The following is a 16,575-nucleotide window of genomic DNA, read 5'->3' as shown; positions in this document are numbered from 1 at the left end:
CAGCTCTGTGGCATAGTGGATAAAGCAGTCACCCATGGCACCAGCATTCCATGTGGGCACTGGTTTGAGTCCCAGCTGCTACACTTCTGATCCAGCTTCCTGCTAGAGTGCCTGGGAAGGCATCGGAGGATGGTCCAAATGCTTGGACCCCCGCACCCACATGGGAGACCCAGAAGAAGCTCCTGTCTCCTGGCTTCTGATCGGCCAGCCATTTGGGGAGTGAACCAGTGGGTGGAAGATTCTCTCTCTCTCTCTCTCTCTTTGTAATTTCAAATAAATAAATCTTAAAAATCATATTGAGAAGTACTTAAAAAAATCCATAGCCTCAGGCTTCTTTCAGTACTTGGAATTAGACAAGTTGGATTTGAAGCACCAACACCCAAATAGAAGATTTCTTTTTTTTTTTTAAGATTTATTTATTTGAAAGGCAGAATTATAAAGAGGCAGAGAGAGAGAGAGGTCTTCCGTCTGCTAGTTCACCCCCTAGATGGCCTCAATGGCTAGAGCTGAATGTATCCGAAGCCAGGAGCCAGCTGCCTCTTCTGGGTCTTCCACATAGGTGCAGGGGTGCAAGGTCTTGGGCCATCTTCCAGTGCTTTCCCAGGCCATAGCAGAGAGCCGGATTGGAAGTGGAGCAGCTGGGTCTCGAACCGGTGCCCATATGGGATGCTGGCAGTGCAGGTGGCAGCTTTACCTGCTACGCCACAGCGCTAACTCCAGATTTCTGATAGGCAAGTTTTAGAGACATGACTGGGCTGATAGGGTGGGTTTTTTTTTTTTTTTAATTTTTAATGTATACACATTGTTAAATAAAGATTGGGTGTTTTCAAATTTTTTATTTATTGAAAGTGGGAGAAAGAGAGAATGATCTTCTATCCGCTGGTTCACTCCCCAAATGCCTGCAACAGTTGAAGATGGGTCAAGCTGAAGCCAGGAGCTCGAAGTCCAATCTGCATGTCCCATGTGGGTGGCAGGAACCCAAGTACTTAAGCCAATACCAGCTGCCTCCAGGGTGTGCATTAGCAGGAAGCTGGAGTCAGCCGTGGAGTCAGGATATCTAGACCAGGTAATTTAAAAAGAAAAGAAATTTGCTTCTTAATGTTCTGAAGCCTCAAAAGTCCCAGGTCAAGGGGTTGGTGTCTGGTGCAGGCCTTTGTGCTGTGTCATCCCCAGGTGGAAGAGGACAGGCAAGAGGGCATGCGTGCAAGAAGCGGCACCCACACTTGGGTCAGGAACCCACTTCCCCAGCGGTGGCTTTCCCTTCTGAAAGGTCAACACTGCAAGACCTGGCCACCTCTGAAACATCCCACGCTCAACGCTGTTGTATTGGAGATTAAATTTCCAACACACAGCTTTGTGGACACATTCAAACCTTAGCCCCAAGGAAGGGATCCTTTAACACTTCCTCTCCCTTGGGGCTGGCATTGTGGCACAGCAGGCTGAGCTGACACCTGCAGCACTGCCATCCCATATTGGAGCACCAGTTCAGTTCCCTGCTGCTCTACTTCTGATCCAGCTACATGGGAAAACAGTGGAAGATTCAAATAATAAATGCTAAAGTCTTCCCCCATTTCCTCCATAACAGAACTTAGAGTATCAGCAAAGGGTGGTCTGACCCATGCTTTCCCTGTAGGCTAGGGATTTGGACACAAGCAGAGTGTATACGCCACTGGTACACATTTAAGTGAGGAGGGAGGGGGCAGGAGAGCAAAGACAGGCAATAGGACCTCTCCAAACTTGGAATGAGAGCTCAATCCCATTCCGTATTCTCCCTGCCACCCACGTGAGAGGGAACCCAGATGGAGTTCCTGGATTCTGGCTTCAGCCTGGCCCAGTCCTAGCAGTTGCAGCCATTTGGGGAGTGAACCAGTGGATAGAAGAGAGAGAGCATACTCTGATACTGTGTCTGGCTGAAGCCAAGGGCACAAAACTCAATCAAGGGCTACCATGTGGGTAGCAGGGATCCAAACACTTGAGCCATCATCTGCTGCTTCCCAGGTGCCTTAGCACGAAGCTGCATCTGAAGCCAAGGTGGGACTCTATCCAAGGCACTCCGGTATGGGATGTGAATGTCAAAAGCGGCAGCTTAAGCCGCTGCACCACAACACCTGCCCCTACCACCGTCTTTTACTCCCCAGGGGAGAATGGAAAGCAAATGTACCCTCGTGATGCCAGATTCTCTAGATTCCTCAATTTTTTTCACCTACAGTCCACTTAGGGAGGAAAGAGAGATCTTGACACCCTCTTCTCCAATGCTTGGGAGCTTAAAGAGAGATTGTGAAGCAGAAAAAACCTGTCAGTTACTTGGAAAACAAGTTGCAGTCTAGGGGCCAGGCACCTTGCCAACATTAGCTCCTCCTAGTTCTACCTAGTGGACAATAAGAAACTGACACATGGGCTCCAAGCCAACCAAGGCAAACCATCAGTCCTTAAAGAAGCACATTCAGATCCTTGGCATCTTTGCTGTTTGCACATTAGGAGCCCTCGTGTGCAAGGAAGCTAGAAATGCCAGATAAATTACAGCACAGCCTCAGGAATAGAAAGGAAAGCCAAGGGCTAATTTATGTCACCATAAGCTTCAAGTTAGTAATGAATATCCTTCTACCTCAACCATCCTAAATACAGGAACCAGGAGAATGTGTGATGCTGCAGCCCTTCCGCGTTGATTGTATTAGTGGCTTTCAAAGTTTTTGTTTGTTTGTTTGTTTTTAGAGATTTATTTATTTATTTGAACGGCAGAGTTACAGAGAGGCAGACAAAGAGACAGAGACAGAGAGGTCTTCCATCTGCTGGTTCACTTCCCAAATGGCCACAATGGCCAGAGCTGGGCCGATCCAAAGCCAGGAGCCAGGAGCTTCTTCCATGTCTCCCATGCGGGTGCAGGGGCCCAAGGACTTGGGCCATCTTCTATTGCTTTCCCAGGCCACAGCAGAGAGCCGGATCGGAATTGGAGAAGCTGGGACTTGAATCAGCCCCCATATGGGATGCTGGCACTGCAGGTGGCCACTTTACACACTATGCCACAGTGCATTCATATGGGCGCTGGTTCATGTCCCGGCTGCTCCTCTTCCAATCCAGCTCTCTGCTAAGGCCTGGGAAAGCAGTGGAAGATGGCCCAAGTCCTTGGGCCCCTGCACCCACATGGGAGACCTGGAAGAAGTTCCTGGCTTCAGGTTGATGCAGCTCTGGCTGTTGTGGCCATCTAGGGAGTGAAACAGTGGATGGAAGCCCTCTCTGTCTCTGTCTCTCTCTCTCTCTCTGCCTCTGTCACTCTGTAACTCTGCCTTTCAAATATTAAATGCTAAAGTCTTCCCCCATTTCCTCCATAACAGAACTTAGAGTATCAGCAAAGGGTGGTCTGACCCATGCTTTCCCTGTAGGCTAGGGATTTGGACACAAGCAGAGTGTATACGCCACTGGTACACATTTAAGTGAGGAGGGAGGGGGCAGGAGAGCAAAGACAGGCAATAGGACCTCTCCAAACTTGGAATGAGAGCTCAATCCCATTCCGTATTCTCCAGTTTTCTTCCTACTGATCTTCTCTGAAGGGCCCTAGCTCTGAAAACTGAAGGATGAGGAAACCCTTGCTGCTGTCAAATTCTAATTTCTCGTGTCCTATCTGAGAATGGTAGGTCCGCCTCAGCTCCCCTTCAGGGGAAGCAAACTAGCAGATCGGGGACAGTGGAAGTACGATCAGTAGATTGGAGCGACAATGAACATCCGGGACCTGTCTCTGGTGCTGGGGTTTTTAATGCAAGGCTACTTTATCAGAGGTCCCCTCTCACTAAGATGAAGTGTTGCCCAAATCCAAGCTCTCAGCACTACAGCACCCCCTCTCAGAGCTGTGAGCTACTCTCACCTCGCGTCCGTGTGAGCCACAGATGCTGCCATCCAAGCAAAGCAGACAAGGCGACTTTGTAAAGGTGCTGTGCTATCCACTTCCCAGATCACAGCTCATTCTCACATGGTGGGGATGGAGCACCCTCACGCTCCAACTCGGGTCATCTCAGTGCCACAGGACAAGAGCAAAGCGAGCAGAAGCCGTCTATAGCCCTTGCGACATCAGCACTTCTCAACTCGGGGCTGCTCTTTGGCAAGTTTCAATAAACAAATAAGTTTTTAAAAAGAAATGGTAAGGAAGGAGAGTACTTTAAAGAGTATTTATTTGAAAGGCAATGTGACAGAGAGAGAGAGAGAGAGCTTCCATTCACTGGCTTTGCTCCCCCAAATGGCCCCAACAGCCAGAGCTAGGCCAGGCTAAAGTCAGGAGCCTGGCATTCCATCCATATCTCCCACATGAGTAATGGGCCCAAGAACCTGAGCCATCTTCCACTGCTGGAAGCTGGATCCCACGTGGACCAGAAGGGACTCCTATGGGACAGCCACGTCACAGGCAATGACTTAACCGCTGCAGTGCACCACCAGCTCCTCAACTGCAATTTTTTTACTCGATGTTTTGAGTTCTCCATTTCTCAGATTTGTTTGGTTCCTCTTCCAGATCTGTCAGTGTTGTTATGCATTCATTCCCTAATTTCACTTAACCATCTGGAGTCTCTTGCGTCTCCTTAAAGATCCTCATAGTCACTCTGTTTTACCAGGCCTTTCCTCAGTCTCGTCTTCATGGTCTCTACCAAAGCTTCACTGTGTTCCTTTGGGGACAGCACACTGCCTGGACGTCCATACTTGTGCCCCATCTTGATTTCCCTGCAGCTGGCAGGTCATTGTTTCTTTTTTTTTTTTTTTTTTTATTATTATTTTTGACAGGCAGAGCGGACAGTGAGAGAGAGAGAGACAGAGAGAAAGGTCTTCCTTTTGCCGTTGGTTCACCCTCCAATGGCCGCCGCGGTAGCGCGCTGCGGCCGGCGCACCGCGCTGTTCCGATGGCAGGAGCCAGGTGCTTATCCTGGTCTCCCATGGGGTGCAGAGCCCAAACACTTGGGCTATCCTCCACTGCACTCCCTGGCCACAGCAGAGAGCTGGCCTGGAAGAGGGGCAACCGGGACAGAATCGGTGCCCCGACCGGGACTAGAACCCGGTGTGCCGGCGCCGCAAGGCGGAGGATTAGCCTGTTGAGCCACGGCGCCGGCTGGTCATTGTTTCTACCAGTTTTTAACAGCTGGACCGAAGGCCTTTTTCCAAAGTTGTGTCTTATGGGGTCAGTTTGGTAGGCTACTTTGGCGTTAGCTCCGGTTGGACTCTGCAGTCTTTGTAGAACACCTTTTTTGCTATAGTGGATGGTAATAGTTCTGGAGCGCGAGGGCACTCACGGTGCCCTTTTTTTGTTTTTAAAGATTTATTTATTTTGAAAAGCGGAGCAACAGAAAAAGAGGGAGAGAGAGGTTTTCCATCTGCTGATTTATTCCTCAATTGTTCCCAATGGCTGGGGCTGGGCCAGGATAAGGCAGGGGCCCAGAACTCCATCCAGGTCTCCCATGTGGGGGGCAGCGACTCAAGCACCTGGGCTATTATCTGCTACTTTCTCAAGCACAATAGCAGGAAACTAGATCAGAAGTGGAGGTTGGACTTGAACCTAGACACTTTGATAATACAGGCTGTGGGCATCCCAAGTGGTGACTTAAGCCCCCAGTGGGCTTCTGATCACATCTAGTTTCATGGAGTGCCACAATACCAGCCCTGAAATGAGGTTCCATCTCCCTTCCACTAGAGGGTGCACTCTTGCCAGCAGCCTTCAGAGCCAGTAGGTTCCTAGGTGCTTTATCACCGGTCAGTTTGCAAGCAGTCTGCTTTGTACAAAACAGGGCACAGCGAGTGACCGTCTCCCGCTTTTGGCCGGAGCTCAGTGAGCTGGAGGCAATGCTGGAGTTGAAGTGCAACAGCCACTCATGGCAGCTGCAAGCACAATTCACTCTGAATCCTTCGCAGAGCTCACTCAGCCAGCTTGCCCTTGCCTTGCTCTCTACGTTAGCAGCTGGCTAGAAAGAAACACTACGGCCACTGAGGGTGCGCCAATCAGAGGGCACACAAAAGTTAAGTAATAAATCTATGGGGCTGTAAATTCCTCTCCCTGCATCGTTACTTTGCCCCCACAGCTGCATCTTGTATCTGAGAAGACACGGTTTTAAGTTACCCGTGTAGGTCAAGAGTGTCTTTAGGGACAAGCATTTGGCCTCACGGGTTAGGACACCTCTTAGGACACCTGCAGCCCATAATCAAAGTGCTTGACTCAAGTCCGAGATCCGGGTGTCCTGGGAGACAGCAGATGATGGCTCTAGTACTTGGGCCCCTGCTACACCCATGGAAGGCTCAGACTGGGTTCTAGGCTCTGGGTTTTGGCTCACCCCAGCCCTGGCCATTGCATGCATTTGAGGAGTGAACCAGTGGATGGAAGATCTGTCTGCCTTTCAAGTAAAGTGAAAACGAATAAATAAAAAATTTTAATGTCTCTTCAGAAACAGTAAAGGCAGGCACAAGTCATTGCTATGCAGCACATAGTAGTGACAACACGTATCAGGTACTATATCAAGTTAAATTTGTTCCAAATTTGATTATAACACATTTTTGTTTCCTGAGGTCTGAGCAAACAAGTATAGAAATCAGTGTTGCTAATTTGGTCAGACACTGACAATTTTTAAAACTTAAAAAGGAGGGGCCTGTGTTGTGGCCACCACTGTAAGGCCAGCATCCCATAACAGAGCACCAATTCAAGTCCCAGATGTTTTGCTTCCAATCCAGCTCCCTGCTCAAGTGCCTGAGAAAGCAGCGAGAAGATGGCCCAAGTCCCTGGGCCCTGCCACCCACAAGGGAGACCTGGATGGAGTTCCTGGCTCCAGGCTTCAGCCTGGTTGTTGCAGCCGTTTGGGGGAATAAACCAGCAGATAGAAGATCTCTGTCTCTTCCTCTTTCTGTGTTACTCTGCCTTTCAAATAGATATATACAAACTTTTTTTTTTTTTAAGATTTATTTATTTATTTGAAAGAGTTACACAGAGAGAGGAGAAGCAGAGAGACAGAGAGGTCTTCCATCCAATGGTTCACTCCCCAACTGGCCGCAACGGCCGGAACTGGCTCCAGGAGCTAGGAGCTTCTTCTGGGTCTCCCACACAAGCGCAGGGGCCCAAGGACTTGGGCCATCCTCTACTGCTTTCCCAGGCCATAGCAGAGGGCTGGATCGGAAGTGGAGCAGCCACAACTCGAACCAGCGCCCCTATGGGATGCTGGCACATCAGGTCAGGGTGTTAACTCGCTGCGCCACAGCACCGGCCCCATATATACAAACTTTAAAAATTAAAAAAGGAATTTTACTCCCAATACTCTTCCTGTGCCAAACACAGGGGATAAAATACCTACTAGGAACAGAACAGAAAGAGGCAAAGCCAGACATGTTGTCTACTTGAGTTTATTCTTGTTCTTTAAAAAAAAACAAAACAAAACAAAAAAGAGGTGAGGGATGGAGGGGGCAATAATCCATAAACACCTTGAACAGGAATCAGGACTCGGAGATTTGGGCATACTCCCTCTACCCACAACCTCAGTTCTCGGACAGACGCCCACCCACCCAATTTTCTTTTAAACAAGACACCCGAATCAGCAGCAGAGGTATCTGGGGGTAGTCACTGAGGTCTGGAACACTGGGAACGGGCGGGGGAAAAGTCCAAAAACCAGGAATTGGGAAGACAGGGGAAGGAATGAGGGAGAGGCTAGGTCCTGGGGGACAGGCGGCAGTGAGCCAGGACGGGGGGCACCCCTCCTGCCTGCTGCCGCCCGCATTTCCCTGGACCCCACAGAGCCCCATGGTTTGTTGTGCAGTCCGTTTCCACTCCCCAGAGGCCTCACAGGCCGAGCTCCAAGTCCTCCAGCTCCTCCTCCAGCGCCCTCCTCCTCGCCAGCTTCTCCAGCTGCTCTCTGCTGGGCTGGCTGACCTCCCCAGCCTGGATTCGCTGCTGCAGCTCCTCTACCTGACGGAGCTTCTTCTTTAGGTTCTTTATCTTCTTGGCTTTCTCGGTGGTGGCAGCTGGGTCAGGCTGCTCAGAGGCAGCTGTGGGGGCTGCCTGGGAGCCCTGTGGAGCACTGGCGGGTCGGGCTGTGTCTCCCAAAGACACCTTCTCAAGAGTCCGGCTCAAGGCCTCTGCATCTCCTTTTTCTTGCTGCTGCCGCCTCTTCTCCTTCCGCTTCAGGTTGCGTTTGGCTGTCTTAGAGAGGCCTGGCTCACCACCTTCAGGCCTGGACGGGGTGGCAGGAGCAGTGGCCTCAGGGCTCAGCCCCGGGGGCAGGTCTGGTTTACTCTTGAAAAACTTGACATACTTGTTTTCATAGCTGCAGGAAAAGGGAGGTGTCAGCAGCCGCAGAGAATCCGGGACTTTCCTACCCCCCCCCCCCGCCCCATTTGGAGGATCTGATGGACAGAGGTCACGGGAACAGGACTGAGCACTGCGACCCTCCCTCGCCCCTCAATCCCGGGTCTGGAAGGAGTCGCCCTCCCTCCGTCCCTCCTTTTCCTTGCAGCTCCCTCAGTAGGGACCCCACCCAGCAGCCCTCCTCAAGCCTGACCACGCACACTGGGACCTCCTCCTGGGGCACGTAGCCTTCTTTGACCCTCCGCTGCTTGCGCCAGGTCCCGTCGGGTCGCTGTGTTGAGGCGATGTACTTGCCTGAAATGAGTGAAATGAAGATGGAGAGTTACTCCTTCTCACTTTTCAACACTGCCCCAAGATCACAGAACGCATGAATGTGCACCCTTCCCTCGGCTTAGCCATCCAGCACCTCTCCTCAGCATTCACTATTTCCTGAGTGCCTGCTCACTGCACAACACACCATCCGGCTCTCAACCGGCTTTTATTTTGATCATTTGGTTGGCAAGAAAGGAGAGACACAGATGAAGAATTTTTTGTTAAAACACAAGATGGCAGCAAGAAGACATTAAGTCAAGTAATGAACAAGAGGCTAAAAAGAGGCAAAACCAAGAACCATTGGGAGAAATGGCCACAGAGCATGCCCATAGAGAACGGGAAATTTTATTTAGATGTACTCTGAAAACAGGTCAACTCCCAGGAATCCATACTACAGATATAAAAAGTACCAGTGCACAAGGATATATGTAAAGCAGGTTTGGTGATGCCTTAACTGAATTAGCAAAAACCTGAAAGCAGCTTCAATGGCTATCCGCAGTTTAATGACTACACAAATTTGGTTCATCCACACAATGGAGCACCTGCTGTTATTAAAAAGAACAAGAGGGACTGGCGCTGTGGCACAGTAGGTTAATCCTCTGCCTGTGGTGCTGGCATCCCATATGGGCACCATCTTGCCAAAAGCATGCTGATGGGAGAGCAGTTTTACCCGCTATGTCTTTTGTAACATCAGTGCAGATGTCAACCCAATGAAAAAGGGAAATAAACCTGTTTTATCACAAAAACTGTTATAGAACTCCTGAAATGCTCTTAGGAACACCCCAAGGGTCAGATAACACTTTGAAAATTGCTAGTATAGGCCAGCACCGTGGCTCAATAGGCTAATCCTCTGCCTGCGGCACCGGCACACCAGGTTCTAGTCCCCCTCGGGGCACCGGATTCTGTCCTGGTTGCTCCTCTTCCAGTCCAGCTCTCTGCTGTGGTCCAGGAGTGCAGTGGAGGATGGCCCAAGTCCTTGGGCCCTGCACCTGCATGGGAGACCAGGAGAAGCACCTGGCTCCTGGCTTCGGATTAGCGCGGTGCGCCAGCCGCAGCACACCGGCTGCAGCGGCCATTGTGGGGTGAACCAATGGAAAAGGAAGACTTTTCTCTCTGTCTCTCTCTGTCTACTCTGCCTGTCAAAAAAAAAAAAAAAAAAAAAATGCTAGTATAGCCCGTGGTCCCCATTTTGTTGGCACAAGGGGCAGCGCCTAAAGGTCTGTGTAGCTCAGGCATAGGGACAGACAGAGGTGTAGAAGGACATAGCAAGCCTTGAATGCTGGTTACTTTCAGAGGGACAACCTGGAAGAACAGCTGATAGGAGCCACTAACATATATATGTTTGGGGGCCTTTGTTGTGGTGTAGCGGGTTAAGCCGTTACCTGCAATGTGGGCACTGGTTTGAGTCCCAAGTCCTTAGGCCCCTGTACCCACATGGGAGACCTGGAAAAAGCTCCTGGCTTCTGCCTTTGGATTGGCCCATGTCCGGCCGTTGTGGCCATCTGGGGAGTGAACCAGCAGATGGAAGACTTCTCCTCTCTGTACCCAATCTCTCCTGTCTCTCCTGTACTCTCTCTGTAACTCTGCCTTTTAAATAAATTTTTTTTAAAAAACATGTATATGTTTTGTACTACTTTTTTTTGTGAAAATACAGAAAACAAGAGGTTTTTTTTGTTTGCTTGTTTCTTTTTAAGTCACAGCAGGTGTTGCAGAATGACAGGTTAAGCTCACTACTTGGGATGCCCACACAATACATCACAGTGCCTCATTCAAATCCAGGTTACTCCAGTCCAGTTTTCTGTTAATGTACCTGGGAAGGCAACAGGTACTTGGGCCCCTCACACCCATATGGGAGACTCAGATGGAGCTTCTGGCTCCTGGCTTCAATCAACCTGGCTGTTGTAGCTGTTTGGAGAGTGAACCAGCAAATGGAAAATCAATCTCTCTCTCTTTCTCTCTGTCTCTCTCTGCCTTTCAAATAAATAAACACATAAATCTTTTTTAAAAATTAAAAAATAAAAGTTGGGGCTGGCATTGCGGCATAGCAGGTTAAGATGCTGCAGCATCCCATATGGGTGTGGGTTCCAGTCCTAGCTGCTCCACTTCCAATCTAGCTCCCTGCTAATGAGCCTAGGGAAGCAGAAGATGGTCCAGTCCTTAAGTCCCCAGACCCACTTGGGAGACCCAGATGGAGTTCCAGGCCACTGGCTTTAGCCTGGCTCAGCCCCAGCTGTTGTGGCCATTTGGGAATAAACCAGCAGATGGAAGATCTCTCTCCCTGTCTTTCCCTCCCTCTAACTCTGTTTTTTAAATAAATAAATCATTTAAAAAGTTATAAAAATAAAAGTACAGTACATCCCACATGGGTTATATATTATTAAATAAATTGGTATCTTTTGTTTAAAATGCAAATATCACTAATAAATTATAATAAAAATTCAATAATTATTCCCTTAATTCATTGTTTAACACTCTCTTAGTTTATTTTCATTTTATTTTAAAGGCAGAGAGAAAGAGACAGAGAAATCCTCCACCTGTTGGTTTACTTCCCAAATGCCCACAATAGCCAAGACTGTGCCAGGATGCAGCCAGAAGCCAGGAAAACCGTCCTGGTCTCTCAGCTGGTGGCAGGGATCCAAGTACTTGAGTCATAACCCGCGCACCCCCCTTCACACACCATCGTGTTCATCAGCAGGAAGCTGGGTTGGAAGCAGAGCAGACTCTAACCCAGGCAATTCTATATGGGATGCAGGTTTCCAAGTGATACCTTAACCACTGCATGGAACATCAGCCCCCAAAACAACAACAACAAAAACTGTTAAAGAAAACAGGTAAGACCTGACAGGTGGACACGATGGAAGGAAGAAAAAACATGAGCAAAGAAGGCACGGATGTGGGGATGGCATGGAACAGAGTGGAAAGGGTCAGGAGAAGAGTTCACCTCCAGAGTAGGAAGCCAGGCTGGAAATAAAAAAATGGGCCAGACCTAAGCAAGCCTTGAAAACAAGGTCAAGAGACCTGCACCTTCTCTGAACCACTGAGGGTACGCGGAGTACTTCTAACCCAGCAGTGGCAGTGCGGGGCAGCAGTGAAACCAAAGCATGCAGCAGCTGGCAGGCTGAGACTGGAGCTGGGCTGGAGGAAGACGGCTCAACTACAGCAAATGGAAACAGAACGCATTCAAAATAGAAGCCCATTTCAAAACAAAATTCCAGACATGGGAAGGTAGAGGGATGACACTCTCAGAGACGGCAAACAGGGCAGTCTGGCTGAGTCAGGGAAAGGACTGGTGCAATGACTGGGAGGATGTTCAGACTCTCAGAGCCAGAGAAGGAGTTTCAAATCTGGCACATGCATGCATGCAATAAATATTTGTCATATGAATGACTCCTTTACCCAGAAGTTTTTGATAAATGAATGAATTCTATATCCAAAGCAATGTTTTAAGGGCAATTAATCTGGTGAGATAAAAAGGCACATTGGAAAAAAAAAATTGGGGACTGGGGAAGCGAGTTAGGAAAAAAAAAATATTGCAATAATCCTGGCCTGGAGAGGTAGACTGGTGGAAACAATGAAAATGGAAAGGAGGAGACTGATGCCAGCTATACTGTCAAAGAACCGACAGCACATGGTAAGTGATACACTGACCAGGGGAAGGGTGAGAGGGCTAGATGTGAGCAATCATTCAAGACACTTTGTTTTAGTAATCCCAATCTTGAGAATTTAGTATAAATAGTTCCAACATGAAAAAAAAATTAAAGGAAGAGATAATTATATGAAAATTAAAGCATTATCTATAAACAGCTAAAGAATTTTTTAAGATTTGTTTACTTATTTGAAAGGCAGAACAACAGAGTCAGGGAGAGACAGAGAGCTTCCATCTGCTGGTTCACTCCCCAAAAGTCTGCAACAACCAGCAGTGGGCCAAGCCAAAGCCAGGAGCCAGGAACTCCATTCTGGTCTCCCACATGGGTGGCAGGGACCCAAGTACTTGAGCCATCTTCCTCTGCCTTCCCAGACATATTAGCTGGAAGCTGGATTGAAAGTGGAAGAGCTGGGACTCAAACCTGCACTGCGATATGGGATGCCAGTGTTACAAGCAGAGGTTGTAACAATGCTGGCCTCCCTAAATGTTTTTAAAGCTGCGTATCCAATTATACAAGAATGTCTAAATATATGTAATATATCTGCTAGAAATGATAAAAAATCATGTAATATGATGTAATGCAAAACATAAAGAAAATATGTGCTTGTCTATCTACCATAATTTCAACTATTAAATATTTTATGCATATTTATAAGCTTAGAAAAGACTAAACAGGAAGTGGTCAGTTCTCACAGTAGTTAAGGCACTGTTCAGGAAGCCTGTATCCCATACTAGATTCCAGTGGCAGCTAATGCACTCCCCAGGAGGCAGCACATGATGGCTCAAGTACCTGGATCCCTGCCACACACATGGGAGACCTGGATTGAGGTCTGGGCTCCACTCCTGGCTTCAACCTGGCCAACTCCTGATTGTTGCAGGCATTTACAGAGTGAACTAGTAGATGGGAGACCTCTCTCTCTGTCAACTAAAATGAAAATAAATTCTTTTTTAAAAAAGAAATATGTATTAATGAAAATGTTATATTGAGCTCATAATTTTATACATAATTTTTCTTTTTAAGAATTCCCATTAGTATTATTTTACTGTGGATTGAGATTTCTCCTAAATGGCTTGAAAAACTACAGTTCTACAAAACAGAGTGGAATTATTGGAAGCTATGGTTAACCAGATGACTCACAAAGACTTTAAAAGGGACATAGTGTCTGTTGTTGTCCTTGGAATATGGGCAGGATGTAGGCAGGTGGAGTTGGAGATGTGGTTGAGGAGAGAGGGGAGAGGGAAGGATTTCAGACATACAGAGATAAGCAAAGGAACAGGTAAGGCTGTTTAAGCAGACTATGCCTTCAGTGAAAATCCTTCCTGGATTCCAGCTGCCCTCAGAGTACTTACGTGGAAGATGGAGCTGCACACAGAGGCCTCCTTGACCTAGCTCTTCCTCATCTCCAGCCTCCTGGCACCCAGCCACACACGCTGCTCTAAGCCACAGAAATATTCACAAACCCCATACAGACACAGGCTCTATTCTCCTTGCCTTTTTGCTCTTGCTTCCCTTGGCCTGGAATAGACTTTCTTTGTTTCCTATCTTAGTTAATTCCTATTGGTCTTTAAAGGTCAAGTTCAAGTATAAACTCCCCACAACAGCCTTCCCTGACCTCTGCACACCCTTAGCCAGGTTAGGGGGTGACTTCTGTGTGCCCACAGCACCTATGTTAGCCTTCATCATGTTCTAATGTTTAACATAATTGTTTGCCTGCTCCACAGCAGGGACTTTGTCTTTGAACTCTGTAGTCAAGAGCCTGGCTCACAGGAGACAGCAAATACTGATTGAATTATTGAATGAGTAAATTTAACAGAAACAATCTAGCATGTTTTGGGCAAAAAGCATATTGAATGGGAAAAGAGACTAGAGGTAAATTCATGAAAATATGAAAGGTCCCCTATGTCCACTAAGTTTAGATTTAAGCCTCAGACTGTAGGAGAATATTAATAAGTGAGGACAGGTGATCAGCTCAAAGCAATGCTTTAAGATTAACCTGAAAATACATACAGCTGCCCCTAAGTATCCATGGAGACTGGTTCTAGGACCCCTTAGAGCTATCAAAGCATCCTGCTCAAGTCCCTTATATAACATGGCATAGTATTTGCATATTATCTATGCATATCCTTCCAAATACTTTCAGTCAGTCTAGACTACTTATAATACCTAATATGTTGTAAATTCTATGCAAAGAGTTGTTACACTGTGTTGTTTATGGAATAATATCAAGACAAAAAGTACTAATATGTTTAATACAGACACAATTTTTTCCCCAAACATTCTCAATCCACGGTTGGCTGAATCCATGGATGCAGAAACCACAGATACAAAGGGCTGCCTGTACCACAAACCAGAGGGAGAGGAAATGAAAGCAATAGCTGCAACATGAGAAGACTTGACTGAGATGGTCTCTACGGGTATTGAAAGGAAAATGAGCGAGAAATTTATCACAAAGGGTAAGTCAACAGGACCCAAAGACTGCCAAGATTTGAATTAGAGAGGAAAGAACTGAAACAATGCTATGGGACTTAATCTGATATTTTCACATGCATTCTCTTTTCACACCTTACCTATGGGTAAGCAGGGCATATGGCAATAACATTTATTCACACATGGATTTTAAACGTTTATTGAGCACTTCCTGTTGTGCCAGGCATGGTAACAGGAGCTGGGCATACAATAATGAGTAAAGCAAGATTCTTGCCTTCTTATAGCATACATTCTAGAAAGGAAGAAAGACAACAAATAAGTAAACTAATTACAGTATCACTCGAATCTGGAAAAGTGGAAGAATAAAAACCACTAATATAAACAAAGTCCAGAAGAGAAGATAACTTTATGAAAACACTAATTTAATTCTAGACAAGTAGTGTTTTACATGGAATCAGAAAGAAAGGGATAATATCAGAAGCATATATTTAAGTTAATCGCATAGAGATTACAGTAGTTCCCCCTTATCTGTGTGGGATACATCTGAAGACTCCCTCATGGATGCCTGAAACCACAGACAGTACCAAACCCTATATAGGTTGAGCATCCCCGATCCAAAAATCTGAAATTCTAAATGCTCCAAAATTCACAATTTATTGAGTACCAATATGATGCCACAAGTGGAAAATTCCACACCTGACTTCATCTAATGGGTTGCAGTCAAAACACAGGCACAATAAAAATTTTTATAAAATTATTTGCAGGCTATATGTTTAAGGTGTATGAAATTTAAATGAATTTTGTGTATGGAATTGGGTTCCATCCCCAAGATATCTCATTATGTATACACAAATAGTTTAAAACCTGAAACAATCTGAAGTCTCTACTCTGGTGCCAAGCATTTCAGATTAGGCATACTCAACCTGTATATTAATTTTTCCTAAAAATACATACCTATAATAGTTTAACTTATAAATCAGGCACTAAGAGATCAATAATAACTAATAATAGAATAATTAAAACAATGTACTATAATAAAAATTATGTGAACACGGTCTTTCTCTCAAACTATCTTATCATACTGTACCATATTTTTGGACCACAGTTGACTACAGACTAACTGAAACCACAGAAAGTAAAAGCATAGTAGCAAAACTGTGGATAAGGGAAGACTATTGTGTAACTGAAGGTCTGGGAGCAAAGACAGATTGTGAGGAAAGGCAGGGCAGAAGCGTCTTGAATGGCCATCCTGTGCCGAAGCCCTCAGAGATACAAACAGCCCCATGATCACAAAGGAGCACCTATTTTATGTTATCTTGGTTCCATCCTCTGGCCTTGATGGTATCCAAGGGTGAAGTCAAAAAGAAGGGAGAGGTTTGGCGATTCCCACCCCTAGAAATAAAAACCAAGGGCAGAATATCAGGACTTTCAGATAACATCTTTGAGGGAGAAACTACAGCTTAGGGACTGCTACTATAAAAACTTTTTAAGCTTCATCATTTCTCCACTACATTTGCCTAATGTTTTTTATAGTCTTCAATCTGTTCCCTTAAATCTACATTAACAACAAAAACTCTTTGAATTGAAAAGGGTCTTGTTTCCCAGGGTCGCAGGAAGACAGTGAGGAGACAACACAGTGAGGGGTGGAGGAACTCCAAGGGACTGGGGGAAGTGACTGGGAAAGGTGCTTCAAGTGAGAGAGGTCTGCAACATGGATCTAGAGCACCCTCAGGGCCAACGATCCTAAGATCTGGATGTAGCTTCTGATGTAGAGAAAATAGAAAAAGAGAAAATAATAACTGGAGAAATGACCCGGGGAAATTGGTTGTCACCACATCCCTCAAGGAAAAAAAAGAACCACCAATGAGGGAAAGT

At 46.6% G+C, this 16,575-nt stretch overlaps 1 protein-coding gene across 5 annotated transcripts in view; it reads right to left on the bottom strand.

Moving 5' to 3' along the window:
* Positions 1-7,359: 7,359 nt before the first annotated feature.
* The window catches only part of PYM1 (PYM homolog 1, exon junction complex associated factor), a 26,928-nt gene continuing 17,712 nt past the window's right edge, over positions 7,360-16,575 (bottom strand). For all 5 annotated transcript variants that reach the window (XM_062203511.1, XM_062203508.1, XM_062203509.1 and 2 more), the window contains 2 exons: positions 8,515-8,608; positions 7,360-8,273 (listed from right to left, as the gene is read on the bottom strand). In XM_062203511.1, the coding sequence (XP_062059495.1) occupies positions 7,790-8,273; positions 8,515-8,608 (578 nt within the window). In that variant the 3' untranslated portion in view covers positions 7,360-7,789. The remainder of the gene's footprint in view (positions 8,274-8,514; positions 8,609-16,575) is intronic.

Source organism: Lepus europaeus, chromosome 10 (assembly GCF_033115175.1).
Source record: "Lepus europaeus isolate LE1 chromosome 10, mLepTim1.pri, whole genome shotgun sequence".
In the NCBI taxonomy this organism is placed as follows: domain Eukaryota; kingdom Metazoa; phylum Chordata; class Mammalia; order Lagomorpha; family Leporidae; genus Lepus; species Lepus europaeus.
The sequence above is the reverse complement of the archived record's forward strand: the minus strand, read 5'-3'. Positions and strand labels throughout refer to the sequence as shown.